Raw genomic sequence first — 15,742 nt, 5'->3', positions numbered from 1 at the left:
AGACCTTGTCTATTTACCCTATCCATGCCCCTCATGATTTTATAAACCTCGATAAGGTCACCCCTCAGCCTCCGACACTCCAGGGAAAACAGTCCTAGCCTACTGTAGCTTAAACCCTCCAACCCTGGCAACAGCCTTGTAATTCTTTTCTGAACCCTTTCAAGTTTCACGACATCCTTCCTATAAGAGGGAGACCAAAATTGCCCTGTTCCTCCGTTCAGTTAGACCATTGGCTGATCTGCTTTCTAATTCCATTCTTGCCCTGAAACCATATTCCATAAATCCCCTGACCTAAGAAACTTTGATCTATCTCCGATTTAAATTTTTTAATTGAGCCAGCATTTGCCCTTGTTTTTTTGTGGAGGAGGTGAAATGATCTGAACGAATCCCCTGTGTGATCGGATTCTGATTTGAAGGCTGTTGCAGAATTACTGTGTTGCAGACGGAGATCTTTCAGCCCGTCATGTCTCTGCCAGCTCTCCGAGTGAGTGTGTCACTGTCTGCCGTTCTCTCTTTGTCACCTTGCACCTCCTTCCTTTTCAAATAATGATCTCATGCCTTGGTGAATACCTCAGCTGAACGTGCCCCCATCACACTTGCCGGCAGTTCCAGCACTAATCACCCACTGTGTAAAAATATTTTTCGAAGGTTTTCGTTGTGTTATATTCACTTGTCCTCGACTTGTCCCACTAGTGCATAACGTTTTCTCTCTCCATCTGATCAATTCCTTTCAAATTCCCAAAGATGATTTCTTTGGTAGTCAGAACTCAGGTATAGTAAGCACATGGCTGGCCCAATGGAGTTGGTTTCAGATGAGCACGGGCCTCACTGCTGGTGCTGTTGGCTGCTTCAAGGACGCTGACGTTAATACCCTGTTCTCCCAGCTGATGCAGGCAATCTATCTGAAGCAACATTGATGATACTTCTCAATGGTCTTGAGGTGGCCTCTATTCATACCTTTCGGGGCCATAATGAAGAGTTGGAAGAATGACTCCCTGAACTACATGTCTCTTGGGATCAACATGGATGTCACGGTTGAATACTGTCATCGTTAGGCAGTGCTTACAGATTGGATGTGATATGGTGAGTCTCCACAGGTGAGAGGTAGCTTCCCAGATAGAAGGAATGTTCCATGTTTGGGATGAGTCCTCTGTTGATGGAGGGAGGGAGGGAGGGACCGGAACTTGACCTCAGCTGGATTGGAAAAGGATTTGAGTCTTCTTGAGGGCAACACTGAAAGCAGCTCTTCGGGATGCTACCGCAGAGGCAGTAAGCGAGGCTTGAAAATTCTCTTCCAAGAGACATTGTCATCCACATACTGAAGGTCCACAGACGAGGTTGGTGTTGTTTCCTTCTTGGGTTTCAGCCGGTTGAGGTTGAAAAATGTTCAGTTTATCCTGCAGACGTTGTACACATTGCTGGGAAGCTTGTTCTTGATAAGATGAAGAATGGTAGTGATCCAGACGGAGAAAAGGGTGGGGGCAATCCCTGCATGGCCCCAAAGGACTCTGTCATAGCAGCATTGGTGAGGACTGTTACCAACATCTCGTCGTGGAGGACAGGGAGGTCCTTGATGAATTTCACTGGATAACCAGCCTTTGATAGGGCTTTCTCCAGCATTTCCTGATCGCCAGAGTCAAGAGCCTTGGTCAGGTTGTTGCTCCTGGCATTTCTCTCGGAGTTGCCAAGCAGGGAAAATCATTCCTGTAGTTGCGTCTACTCCTGCAGCCTTTCCATTCTTTGTCTGTCTAATGGAAACTTCAACCTCCACCACAGGAGTCCAATTATCATCCTCGATGCGGAGTTGGGGGATTTCCTCAAACGCGTCCTCATTGGTGATTGTATTGGCATTTAGAAGTCCTTTCCAACAGAAGTGAATGCTTTCTCTGTCTCTCAAAAGGCTTCTGTCCTTATTCCACACAGGTTTGAGTCCAAGGCTGTTGGGCCTCAATGCTACAGTGGTGGCGTTGAAGAAGCCCCAAATGTTGTTCTTGTCGGCAAAGCAATGCAGCTCCTTACCTGTCTCATTGCACCATTGGGTCTTCATTTCTCTTATTCCTCTTGGTTAGTCCATCTTTACTGTTTGCTGAGATCTCCTCTTTGACTCGCTGGTTTTTCCATGAACGAGTTGCCATCACTTTGGAGTCTGATGAAGCCAAAGAACCTTGTAGTGCTTTCTCATTCTCATTCTGACTGTTGATTCTGATGTTATGTGTGGGAAATTGTGGTGAATGCGTCCACCACTGTTTCTCCCTGTGTATAACAGTGTTTGAAATATAAAACCCTGCGGCTATGAAAGGTGATACATCAATGCAAGTTTTCAATGTTGTGATTTCACGGGCCGATTTCTGGCCATCCCACTGAATATTTGCCTTGTGGGGCGGGAAAGGCAGAGGGAGGGCAGAATAAAACCAGTTCTGACTGGCAGTGATAGTAAAAGTGCGGAGTCATGGTGCAGTGAGGCAGCAGAGTTACTGTGCACTTGCCAGGTGGGCCATAGGTGAAGGGTTACCATTTGACCTCTCCATTCCATTTGTATACTTCATTTTTGCTCAGTCTAAAAAAAATACACCTAGTCAGTGTGTGTGTTTTGACCAAGCCACTTCATGTCCTGCTGACTGCAAACTTTATTGCTCCCTTTAATCTTTTAATTGGAGGGTGTGGGAGTAGGGAAGGGATAGGGGCAACAGGGATTACCAGTATTAGGGCATTCAGAGTTGGCACATGGCATTTGCCCAGGGATGGTAATCTTTGCTGTGGCCATCATCCCTGTGTGTTGACCTCGGAGCATTCCTGCAATAGCTAGCCTTGGGCTTGAATCCTTTCCCAATTGAAGAAGGATGTGTAGATACATAGACCAGCGGGGAAGAGGTAACAAGGAAGCAATCTTTGGACTCCACCAGTTCACCTCTACTGTGCATCTCCAAATTTCAACGTCAGCTGAAAGCTCTCTGCTTCTCTCTCCTCCTTTACGATATTGCTTAAAATCCAACTTTTTGGCTAAGCTTTGATCATCTGGCTTAATACCTGTTTCTGTGGCTCGGTGTGTCCGATGTTGTTGCTGCCGCAAGGTGTCTTTGGCTGTTTTGCAACATTAAGGATGCTATATAAATGCACGTTGTATATCTTAAGAAGGATGACTGAATTGACAGCACCAGCTAGGCAACATTGGCCGGTGACGCACCTCTGAGGTTCAGGAAAGTCAATTACACAAAGACTTCCTGTAAGCAAACTGAAACCACCCACTCTCTGGGATGGCACCAACCTCATTGCGTAGCAGCATGTCTGCCCTTGATGTTTGTTCCCAGGACCAAGAGCACACATTCCAGTCGCGCTTTCACCACCTTAATCCTCAGTGGGATACAGTTTGGAAAAGGTAAAGCCAAATAACTTGCATTTGTGTTTTTCTTTATCCTACCTTGGGGTGAGTGGATACCTCTGGCTAGGCCAGCGTTTGCTGCCCTTGATCATTGCCAGTGAGCTGAGTGGCTTGTTAGACCATTTCAGAGGGTGGTTAACAATTGCTGTGGGTCGGGAGTCATGTAGGCCAGCTGAGATAAAGACGACGGATTTCCTTCCCTGAAGGACATTAGTGGACCAGATGGGATTTTAACAGCACTTAATAGTGGTTTCATGGTTACCATCACTGACCTGATTGAGTTCCTGTTGGGAATGTGAGATGTATGAGGAGCTTTACTCAGCATTTAGACTGCGTTTAAACTGGCCCGGGACTGAGGATGGAAGGCAAGAGTGTTCCAATTGTTAATGCACAGATTGCGAAGCACTCACTTTATGTATGATGTTATAGTCAGGTAAGAAGGGTCCCCTCTCTTAACCCGCTCTTGGTCGCTTTGAACATTATTTTTGCTTCCTTTTCTCGTGTTCTTCTGTCACAGACAAGATCTCTGGTATTAAAGTCCGACTTTATGACAGGTGCACCATAGAAAGCATTGTATGTGGATGCATCACTGGTTGGTATGGCAACTGCTGTTCCCGAGACAGAGAGCCATGAACACAGCCCAGACAGTCAAGCAAGCCATCCATTGGCTCCATCTATACTTCCCACTGCCTCAGGAAAGCAGCCAACTTAATCAAAGACCCCTCCCACCCTGGTTATACTCTCCTCTCTCAGGTAGAAGATATAAAGATATGAATACACATACAAAGAGTTTCAAGAACAGCTTCTTTGCTGCTGTTATCAGATGTTTGAATGGACCTCTGTGATATTAATGTTGATCAGTCTGTGCGCTTTCTTGGCAACTGTAGCATTGTATTCTGCATCCTGTTCTGTTACCCTGGTGCACTTGTATAGTATGATCTGCCTGTAAAGGACATGAGACAACATTTTTCACTGCACCTCAGTACACGTGACAGTGATAAATCAAATTAAATCAGACAATGGAAGTTGGATGGTCCACATGTACCGTAATCCTGACACCTTCCTGACACACAGAACAGACTTGTTCAATATTCTTTTCTTTCCATTTACAATGAGTGTTCATATATTAAAGAATTATACAAAAATTGGGGCAACAACACGCATGCACATTCCCCGTTCACACCTGTATTCAAAACCCTGTTTTGGTTCTGTTAGTCCAGACCCTGAGGAAGGTTCCCCTATTTATTATGATCCCTGACAGCATGCTCTAAATTAAACTCTGGTGTGAGGAGGGGTAAATGACCCCCCTCCTTTATTCACAGGATCGGCTTGGTCCATCAGAAGGAAACAGGACAAGTATGACCCGAGGGGGAGAGAGAAAAACCAGCAGTCTCCAAGACATCGGGGACTGGCAGACCCTGACGATCAGGGTTCGAGAGGGTTAATGTGTGCTGAAGAAAGGGCTTGTGGAAAAAATACACATGAGCTTCTGGCTAAATTTGACTGGCACCTGTCATAGTGGGGGCAGTCCCAGGCTTGGCAGTGTCAGGGAATAGACATTTTATTGGGAACTGATTTGGCCAATAGTATGATATCATCACAACCCTCCGCCCCAAAGGAAAGGGCAGAGCAGAGAGGCTGGAGAAAGTCAGCAGCAAGTGAAAGTTGTAGGGTGACTGCATTTCAGCTGTGATAGGCTATATTTAGTTGTGTTGGTCCACTCGGCTACATAAATGCAGGTTGTTGTTTTGTTGCACTTTTTTTAGAAGCGGGACTTAGGGCTAGTACAGAAGCCATTGGGAGAGGATCTGGGTGACTGTGGATGCCTTTCGCAATTCAAGAGCATCTCTTCATTACCTTGTGTTCCTGCAGCCACTGAGATGCTTGTGTGGTGACTCTTTGCTGTGTTCCTCTGCTCCCCAGGGGTGGGCACCAGTTCCTGGATGGTGAGGTCCTGGCCCGGTACCAGGCCCTGGTGAAGGATATCGCTGAGCTGGATGAAAATGATCGCAAACTGGAGGAGCTGATCCAAAGCTGCACCCTGCAGCTCAAACTGCTGACAGAGGACTCGGAAAGCCAGAAATATCCTTCCCTTGCTACACCCGAGTGCTATGCTCAAGGAAGAACGCCTCATCTTCCACCTTGGGACCCTCCAGCCACATGGCATCAACATTGACATCACCAGTTTCTCATCTCCCCTCTCTCCACCTCATCCCAGATCCAACCCTCCAACTCAGCACCGTCTTGAACTGTCCAACCTATCCACTCCTATCACAACTACCCCCCACCTGCATCTACCTATCATCTTCCCAGCTACCTTCTCCCCCCCCCCCCCACCCGAACCTCCTACTTATCTCTCAGCCCCCTTCGCACCCACCACATTCCTGATGAAGGGCTTATGCCCGAAATGTTGATTCTCCTGGTCCTTGGATGCTGCCTGACCTGCTGGGCTTTTGAGCAGTTAGCAGTGAGTGTTAACTCCTTGGACCTCTGCAGTCAAGGGGAGACAAGTGGGACAAGGATGGAAGAGCTGGAGTGATTGAGAGTGCAGTGAACTGATGGCTGAGGTGCAGTGGGGCAAAGGTCCCAGACACAAGATTAACCCGTTGCTGAGGGAGTAGAGAATACAGACCTGACAGGTGGGGCTGGAGTAGACAATGGTGGTCAGGTGGGAAAAAAAGGTCACAATGATTTATACCAGAAGGTTAGGGATGCAACAGAATCTGAAAACTGGACATTGCAGGATTGGTGGAGATAGCTGAGGACCAAGTGGTAGGAGGGTGTGCAGTGCCTTCCAAATCATAGACCTGGGCTATTTGAGGTCAAAGAAGGAAGAAATTTATGAAGTGGCAACAGTAGGGAAAAGGGTTTAGATTGGGTTCTGGTTGTGTGTGTTAGGTTTAGATTGCTTTGGATTTGGGTTGGGTATGGGTTGGGCTGTGATTGGTTTTGGGTTGTGCTAGGTTGGGGTTGCGTTGTGTTGGGATTGGGTAGGGTTGAGTTGTGTTAGGGTTGGTTTAGGATTAGGTTTGGGTTGGCTTGTGTTTGGTTGGGATTAGGTTTGAGTTGGTTTGGGATTGGTTAGTGTTGGGTTGGAATTGGTTTAGGTTGAGTTGTGTCTGACTGGGTTTGGGTTGTGTTGGGTTGGGATTGGTTTAGTTTGGGTTGTGTTTGGGGTTGGATTGTGTTGTGTTGGAATTGGTTTAGGTTGGGTTGTGTTGTGTTGGGTTTGGATTGTGTTGTGTTGGAATTGGTTTAGGTTGGGTTGTGTTGTGTTGGGTTTGGATTGTGTTGGGTTGGAATTGGTTTAGGTTGGGTTGTGTTTGGGTTGGGTTGGGTTTGGTTTGTGTTGGGTTGGGTTTGGATTGTATTGGGCTGGGGTTGGTTTAGGTTGGGTTGTGTTGTGTTGGGTTTGGATTGTTTTGGGTTGGAATTGGTTTAGGTTGGGTTGTGTTTGGGTTTGTGTTGTGTTGGGTTTGGGGTTGGGTTTGGGGTTGGGTTGGGTTGGGTTGGGTTAGGTTTGGATTGTATTGGGTTGGGTTTGGTTTAGGTTGGGTTGTGTTTGATTGGGGTTGGATTGTGTTGGGTTGGGTTTGGTTTAGGTTGGGTTGTGTTTGATTGGGTTTGGGTTGTGTTGGGTTGGGATTGGTGCACAGAAATAACCAGATCCAGGACAAGACAGTGGTGATACACATGGGCTGTGCCTTCTGCTAATCCATAAGTCTCTGGAGTGTATGTTGAAATCAGAGTCCAGATTGTCTGAATGGAGTATTTCCCTCTTGCCCCCATCCCCCGATGGTGAGTTGCCTTCTTAAAGAGACTGCAGTGGTTCGAAAAGCCACTCACCACTACCATCTCAGGAGCAACTAGGGATGAGCAGTAGATGTTGGTCCAGCCAATGAAGCTCCGCCATCATGATTGAATAAATCAAATGAAGTCTACTCCCTCAAGCTGACAATGCTCGTCTTGTTAAATGATTCCTGGGTTTTAATGCAGTGCACTGGAACTGCTAGTGAGACTTATTGACAACACACCGGGATCTCTGCTTCGATGCCAGATTAAATCTGGTGCAAAGACTATTGTGCAACCTTTAAAGAACACAAATGGGGTGTATTATTTCTGTCAGTCTAAAATTATTTCCTTGACCTTTCCCTCTCGCACGTTTGCCTATGTCACATGTCAGGACTTGCGCAGCATTGAAGACTTGGCCGATGAGATGGTGATGGTCATTAAAGCCCCAGCTGATACCAAGCTTCAGGTGACTGATCCCAGTGAGGTACGTAAAGCTCACAGAGATCATTTCCCAAGCTGAATTCCAGCAGAAATTTGGTCTGCACACTCCCTTCCGAATGGGTCCAACTCTCCAGTCGTTGAAGGTTGATCTTTCAGAGTGCATGGTGGGGGAAGGCAGATGGTGGTAATGTGATACAACCTCCAGGTGTATGGTGAACCACATTTGGCAAACTCTTACACCTTCTAATCCTCCAAATCTCAGTCCCCACCCAACTCCACAGACAGAATGGGGGAGGAGGGGCAAAGCGAGGTGGGGGGGAAGCTTGTTATGGGGCACTGTGGGGCAAAGATGTCTGAGTGGGCTGCCTCCACCATGTTCTCACCTTGTGAAAACATTTCTCCTTGTGTTGACTACTTCTGCAAATGGTCTTAGATCTGTTTCCTCTCTGCCTACTCTGACTGCACCCTTTATTATTTTGAGCACCACTCAACTTTCCTTTCACCCACGAAAACAGTCCCAGATTGTCCCAAAACAAAGTGCTGGAGAAACTCATTAGGTCTGGTAGCATCTGTGAAGAGAAACAGAGCTAATATTTTGAGTGCAGCAACCCTGTGAGAGATTTCAGTTTCTCCTTTCCGTCTGCCTGTTTACTCATCCCTGGAACCATTGTCGTGAATCGTTCTCTGCATCTTCTCAAATGCCTTCTCTCCCCTTCTAAAGTGTGGCACCCAGAACTGCATTGATAATGCGGCTAACTTTCATCCAGTTCCGCGTATGAACTAGTTGATGCTGATTAATAGTGACTAGCTGCTTCATATTGAGGAGAGAGCATGTGCATCTGAGTCATTTGTTAGCCCCCTGAATCCCACACCTCTCTCCAGTGCAATGCAGCAAGGCTAAAGGGAGGTGTAGCATGAGATGACTTTGGGTGGCACAGTGGCTCTGTGATTAACACTGCTGCCTCACAGCACCAGGGTCCCAAGTTCGATTCCAGCCTTGGGCGACTGTCTGTGTGGAGTTTGCACATTCTCCCTGTGTCTGTGTGGGTTTCCTCCCACAATCCAAAGATGTGCAGGTCGGGAAAATTGACTGTTGGAAATGCAGGGTTACAGGGATAGGATGGGATGCTCTTCAGCAGGTTGGCATGGACTCGATGGGTTGAATGGCCTGCTTCTTCACTGTGGGTGTTCTGTCATATGATTCTATGACAATGTTATAATATTTTTGGATTTGCAAGGTGTGTTGCAGACTCATTTGCTGCTGGTTCTGTATCTGGCATTTTTTCTGGAGCAGAGGCAGATTTCAAGTTAGTTCTTCCTCCCACAGCCCAGATGTTGGACCATCCTTATCCTGTCTCGATTACAAATGTTGCCGCATCTTCACTCGAACTGGTTCCTTGATGTTTGCTGCTGCTGAGGCTGTTTTGCTGTTCAGCTGTTGCCAAGGTTTATAAAATTATGTGGTTACAGAATCTTACTTCTGTCAGTATCAGGTTCATAGCTCCTTGAAAGTGGAGTCGCAGGTAGATAGGATAGTGAAGAAGGCGTTTGGTATGCTTTCCTTTATTGGTCAGAGTATTGAGTACAGGAGTTGGGAGGTCATGTTGCAGCTGTACAGGACATTGGTTCGGCCATTTTTGGAATATTGCATGCAATTCTGGTCTCCTTCCTACTGGAAGGATGTTGTGAAACTTGAAAGGGTTCAGAAAAGATTTACAAGGAAGTTGCCTGGGTTGGAGGATTTGAGCTATAGGGAGAGGCTGAACAGGCTGGGGCTGTTTTCCCTGGAGCATTGAAGGCTGAGGGATTACCTTATAGAGGTTTATAAAATCACGAGGGGCATGGGTATGGTAAATAGACAAGGCCTTTTCCCTGGGGTGGGGGAGTCCAGAACTAGAGGACATAGGATTAGGGTGAGAGGGGAAATATAAAAGGGACCTAAGAGGCAACCATTTCACACACAGGGTGGTATGTGTATGGAATGAGCGGCAAGAGGAAGTGAGTAGGCTGGTACAGTTGCATTATTTAAAAGGCACATGGATGGGTATGTGAATAGGAAGGGTTTGGAGGGATATGGGCCAAGTGCTGGTAAATAAGTCTAGATTGGGTTGGGATATCTGGTCGGCATGGGCGAGTTGGACCAAAGGGTCTGTTTCCATGCTGTACATCTCTATGACTCTATGCTGGGGTATTGGTGGCTGTTGCCATCTTCTCTCACCTGGGTTTGAGTATTTCCCAGGTCTCAGCCCGACCAGGAATGTCACTGGCCATATCCCCAAGTCTGACCCTGCCCTCTGTGGTACTGTCGGGTCAAAGAGTCAGCTGCCTTCTGTTACCTCGAAATGTGATTGCAGATTAGTGCAGGAGTGAAGCCAGGAACCATTTCTACTGACAGGAAGTGGAAGGAGTTTGGGACACACTCGTCCAAATGATCCAGTGTTAATTGGATGAAGTTTCATTGATCAAGGATATTAAGGAATATAGGGCAATGGTCAGTATAGTTCACAAGTCAGCCATAATCTCAGGGGTCTCACAGGTTTGTGATTCTCAATGGCTTCTTCCTGTTCCTGTTTTCCTATACAAGAAGACTCTTGAGGGTCATTGGATAGTGAGGATAAGCAGCCTGATTGGTTGTCCCCTTGTCTTCTCTCCCACCCTTAACGTCTTTTCTGTGGCCTGGGCTCTGCTAACTGTGGGCCATAAGAACCCGAAGAGGCCATTCAGCCCCTCATTCTAGCATTCAGTTAGATCATGATGGATCTGCACCTTAGTCTTCAGTCCATTTCTGTCTGTCTGTCTGTCTCTCTATACTCTATCAATTCATTTACTGACCCCAAAAACTTCATTCGACCATTCCTTATCCTCTAAGAGGAAAACAGTGATGTTGTGGTAATGTTGTGGACTAGTGATGGGGCCCAGCCTCAAACTGTGGGGCATGGGTTCAAATCCCAGCCAGACGGCTGCTGGAATTGAAATTCAATTGACAAGGTCACAGACACCACTGATTCCCATGAAAACCCGTCCCATTCACTAATATCCTTTAAACATTATCCGCCATCCTTACTCAGTCTGGCTTATATGTGACTCCAGGCCCTTTGAAATGACCCTGCTAAGTCACCTAGTCCAAGGGTCATTAGTGATGGGCAGGAAATGCTGGCTTTGCCAAACAATAATCAAGAGGAACAAGCTGAGTGCTCACGGGGGGAGGGCAGGCCAGATGTCATTCCTGCTCTTTCTTTACGTGAGGTGGTGCATTTACACTCTGAGCCAGCGCAGGCAGCAGTGATCGGACTTTAATAGATGGGTTCAGTGATGGGGTCTGTAATCATGTGTGTTTGTGTGTTCCTCTCTCTGTCTGTCTCTGTGTGAAGGCACTTCAGATCTCGTTGCAAAGCAGCAGGGGGCCAGTGGATGTCTTCCTGTGTCCTGAGAGCAGCTCGGGCACTTGCAGTCCTGTGAGGAGCCTCAGCAGCCCCGTGAAGGTCAGCCCCATCCGGACAGGTGGCCTGGCTCTAGTAACCCACCAGGAACCGTTAGGAAGCACTTCCCAGGGGACCATCCTCTCATCGTCTTCAAGTCATGACCAAGGTCTGTGTGTGTGTGTGTGTGTGTGTGTGCTTTATTATGTTCCCTGTGGTCCAGTGGGTAGCACACTCGCCTCTGAGCCTGAAGGTCGTGGATTCAAATCCATGAGAAACTTGGGTGGCACAGTGTCTCAGTGGTTAGCACTGCTGCCTCACATCGCCAGGGTCTCAGGTTCGATTCCAGCCTCGGGTGGTTGTCTGTGTGGAGTTTGCACATTCTCCCCGTGTCTGCGTGGTTTTCCTCCAGGTGCTCCAGTTTCCTCCCACAATCCAAAGATGTGCAGGTCGGGTAAATTGGCCATGCTAAATTGCCCATAGTGTTTGGTGCATTAGCTAGAGGAGGGTGGGTTACTCTTCAGAGGAGCGGTGTGGACTTGTTGGGCTGAAGGGCCTGTTTCCGCACTGTAGGGTATCTAATCTAATCTAATAACCCGAGGCTGACGGCCTCTCCAGCCTCTCCTTATAATTCAAACCGTCCCGTCCCAGTACCATCCCAGTAAACCTTTTCTGATCCCTCTCCTCAGCTCAATAGTATCCTCCTTATAATGGGGTAACCAGGACTGGACACAGTACTCCAGACATTATCACATGCTTTGCTAAACAAAGCCCAAGACTGAAGAATAACTGGGCAAGAAACACGCACAAAGGGACACTGTTTTATCCAGTGTGAAAAGAGGATGCTGATTGGTTGAGCCATTGTCGGTATGGAGCTGCTGCGAGAGTTAACTGTCAATCTTAGTTCTCAGACTAACCAGATGGATTCTGACTGGCCAGGGTGTTGCCATGGGGATGCAGCGCAGATTGTAATTTTTGATGAGCCATTTTCTTTCCCCCTCAATGAAAAGCTGCACCGCATGGAGGAATTCCTTTTATCTGCGTAAAACAGAGCCCTGTATCCTCCAACTGCATTTCCATATCCATCAGCCTGCGAGTCCAGCTGATGGTCTTACAGTGGATTCCGATGTAATTGTTAGCATGGTCTGGATCATTTTATCAATGTTGTCCAATAACAGAATCCCATCTAATAGTGAATACAGTGTTCCAAAGCTTCCAAACGCAGGCTGGTTGGGCACAGCTGCCATGCTGCCCACTGAACGGTCAATGGGTTGTGTTGTTTGATACAGTCTGCCTTGTTTGGAGTGTACACCTTACCCACCTGGCATCACATTGGCACTGAAACTAATGGGTCAAGTTGCTCATTTTTGTGGTTGCATCCTAGTCCCCGATTAGAGCAAACTGGAAACTGCTTGCCTTCTTTTGATAGCATTTGAATGGCACATTGCCGACTTTGGGATCTTGCTGTGTGAAATTTAGCTGTGGCGTTTCCTGCATTTACAGCAGTGACTATGTTTCAGCAGTACTTGGTTGACCATAAATGCTCTGAGACATCCAGAGGTCACAAAAGTAGTTACAGAAGTGGGACGATTTTTATTTTTAACAGCACCTTGGGTGATATCTCCAAACTGCACGTTATCGGGTGCATTAGGCTTCGGGCCTGTGCGGTGCTGCTCTTAGACTGGCTTTCTCCCTGAGGTGCTGAACTTGCAAAGGTGCCTTTGTACCATTTGACGGTTCAACGTGCAGGAGCTGGTGTTGGACTGGGGTGGACAAAGTTAAAAATCACACAGTACCAGGGTATAGTCCAACAGGTTTATTTGCACTGGCTTTTGGAGCGCTGGCATTTTAATTTACAAATAAATGCAAAATACAGCCAATTTGCTGGAGATCTAAAATAAAAACAGAGTGCTGGAAAAACTCAGCAGTTGTGGCTGCACCTGGAAGTGAAATAGAGTTAACAATTCAAGTTTGGTATGAATCTTTGCTGAAAAAGTCATACTGGTTGTGAAATGTTAGCTCCGTTTTGCTCTTTACACACGCTGCTATATCTGCTGAATTTGGAGAGGCTCAGTAGTTAGCACTGTTGCCTCACTGCACCAGGGATGTAGGTTCGATTCCACTCTCAGGCCACTGTCTGTGTGGAGTTTGCGCCTTCTCCCCGTGTCTGCGTGGGTTTCCTCCGAGTGCTCTGGTTTCCTCCCACAGTCTAAAGGTGCACAGGTCAGGTGAATTAGTCATGCTAAATTGCCCATAGTGTCCAGGGGGTGAATTAGCCATGGAGATATGTGGGGTGGGATTCACTTCAAAGGGCCAGTGTGGACTCGATGAACCGAATGGCCTATTTCCACACTGGAGGGATCCTATGATTCTCCAGCACAGTTTTTCTTTGAAACGTTTAAATTTGATGGTTTTATTGTATCTCTGAATCTGATTATTTCTGTCTATGGTATTTGTGGGGTGGGGAGAATGGAAAGATCCCATTGTTTTGTATAATTTTGACTGACACTTATTTGTTCTGTATTCACAGGGACGCACCTTGCAAGCAATGCATCCTCCCCATTGGGAGGAGTTGCGGACATTAACCTTTCCCCTTTGACCTCAGCCGCCAACCTTCTACAGCAGCCGGACGACGCCCTTCCCACAATCCCGTTTGATGACATGTTTATCAACCTCTCTCCACCAATGTTTCAGGATTACCATTTTGGGTTAGACGAAGGGGAAGGGATCAGCGAGTTGTTCGACTGTGACTTTGACACGCTACCACCGTTGGAGTTCTGAGGGAGTGTTTGTGGGTAAGTTGGGAGCCGGCCTGTATTATTCTGAAATGGAAGCAGAAATTGCTGGAGAAGCTCAGCAGGGGTTTGTGCAGAGGGAAAGCAGAATCAGCGTTTCGGATCAAGTGGCCTTTCTTCAAAATTTCCAGCACCTGCACTTCTTTTGTTCGTTTGGTTTATTGTGTTATTTTGTGCCAGAAACGTTTAGGAAAGGCTTTCTCCCTTTGGCTCATGTGATTGATCAGCTGGAGTTGCCTTGCAAGTCACTGGAAGATGAACGTTCCTGAGACTGGAGTGAATTTGCTCATTCCATGGTTCCCGCTCTGTATAAAGGTATCCTTCCTAATTGGATCCCTCCCCCCGAACCATAAGCCATCTCTATCATAGTAATTATTTCAGATCATTGGAATTTGAGAATCTCCGAGGAAATACTCATTGTGATTGTTTCAAGTTTTCCCTTCAGTCACCATATGTTAGTCTTGAATGGTCATTAGCTTCTCTCACCCATTACTGGATGCAATAGAGTTAAAATCCAACAAAAGCCACTTGAGGTATACAACTGATGAAAAAGGAGCATCAGGAACCTTTATCTAATGTCGCAATTTCACAGACAAAGAGCTGTGCACATGAATTATATCAGCTAATTTATTTAGTAGCCAACAATTTATATTGTGTGAGAGAAAAGGTCCATGCTAACTGCCTGACCAATCACCCGCCCGACCAATCAACCTCCTGACCAATCAGCAGCCTTTTCCTCTTGCTGTATAAATTGTTGTTCCCTTTGAATTTGATGTCCTGATGAGTGTGAGATGAAAAGCTTCGACATTGCAACTGTTTGCCAAAACTCAGGTTTTAATTTTGTTGTGAATCAGCATTCTCCTTTTCTGAGGCCCCCTTCCTGCCTGGACCATATTCTGAGGTGTCCGGGCGGAGTCTTGTCGGTGTGGGGTGTCTGCTCTGGGACAGAGAAAGCCAGCCCGTCCCCCTCCCCCTTCCCCGGGTGGGGGTGGGGGCTGTTGGAGTGTCCCTTGACTGACTTCCCGGTGAAAGCTGCCCCGAAGGGGGATCCAATTTTGCCGACTGGGTCTTTCTGGTTGGACTAGTTAGGATGCCGCGCAGAGTGGTCCTGATGCTGTGGTGGTGATAAGGCAGGGACCCAAGCATCCCGACACCCTGATGGTTCAGAAGTTCCGATTGGCTGGGCATGTGGTTGACTGAGGGCCATTAGGTTGTTTTGGGGGGGGGGGGGGGGGGGGGTGGGTTGGCTTAACAGTCTGTTAGCATTCATTCACCACCCCTTCCCCAGAAAGGTCCACCCACCCCCAAAAAAGTAATGCCAACTGTGTTGATCACTGCAGTGCCATTGCTGTCTCACCTCTGAGCAGTTTGCTGGTGATGTTTAAACAGTGAGCCCCCGGTGAAGGGAGAGGGGTGGGTCTCAAATTTATGTGGCGCCTTTTGCAACCCTCCACATCTCGCGACACAACGAAAGCCCGTGAGGTATTTTGCGGGGGACGCTATTAAAATGTACGTCTGTGACGCTGAGAGGGGTGGGGGTAGATGGCCCTAATGACCAAAAGGGGTGAGCTTCAGGGAAATGTCTGAACACAGGAGAGTGGGGCGGAGAGGTTGAAGACAGGAATTCTGGAGCAGAGGTGTAGGCACAGCTGCTGTGGGTGGAGCAGTTAAAATGGGGGGGTGGCTCTAGAGGCCAGACTGAGGTCAGGGAGGTTGCCAAGATGGTGAGCGAGAGAGGCTGCCGAGTGATTTGAAAGCAAGGGTAAGAATTGTAAAATCAGAACGTTGCTTGAGGGGGAAGGGGGTGGTAGGCCAGGGTCATTCAGTGACGACTGGGTCAGTGTTGGAGAGGGATTTATGATTTGTTATGGAGCAGAGGGAAAAGTGACAGGGCTTCGGGTGAGTTGTAGTTGATG

At 47.4% G+C, this 15,742-nt stretch overlaps 1 protein-coding gene across 1 annotated transcript in view; it reads left to right on the top strand.

Moving 5' to 3' along the window:
* LOC140462874 (transcription factor E2F1-like) overlaps positions 1–15,025 on the top strand; it is a 35,910-nt gene extending 20,885 nt beyond the window's left edge. The window contains exons 4-7 of the mRNA XM_072556286.1: positions 5,303–5,461; positions 7,541–7,655; positions 10,984–11,200; positions 13,562–15,025. Of these exons, the coding sequence (XP_072412387.1) occupies positions 5,303–5,461; positions 7,541–7,655; positions 10,984–11,200; positions 13,562–13,812 (742 nt within the window). The 3' untranslated portion in view covers positions 13,813–15,025. The remainder of the gene's footprint in view (positions 1–5,302; positions 5,462–7,540; positions 7,656–10,983; positions 11,201–13,561) is intronic.
* The last annotated feature ends 717 nt before the right edge of the window (positions 15,026–15,742 follow it).

The sequence above is a fragment of the Chiloscyllium punctatum genome, chromosome 37 (assembly GCF_047496795.1).
Source record: "Chiloscyllium punctatum isolate Juve2018m chromosome 37, sChiPun1.3, whole genome shotgun sequence".
NCBI lineage: Eukaryota > Metazoa > Chordata > Chondrichthyes > Orectolobiformes > Hemiscylliidae > Chiloscyllium > Chiloscyllium punctatum.
This window is presented reverse-complemented; position numbering and strand designations above follow the sequence as displayed.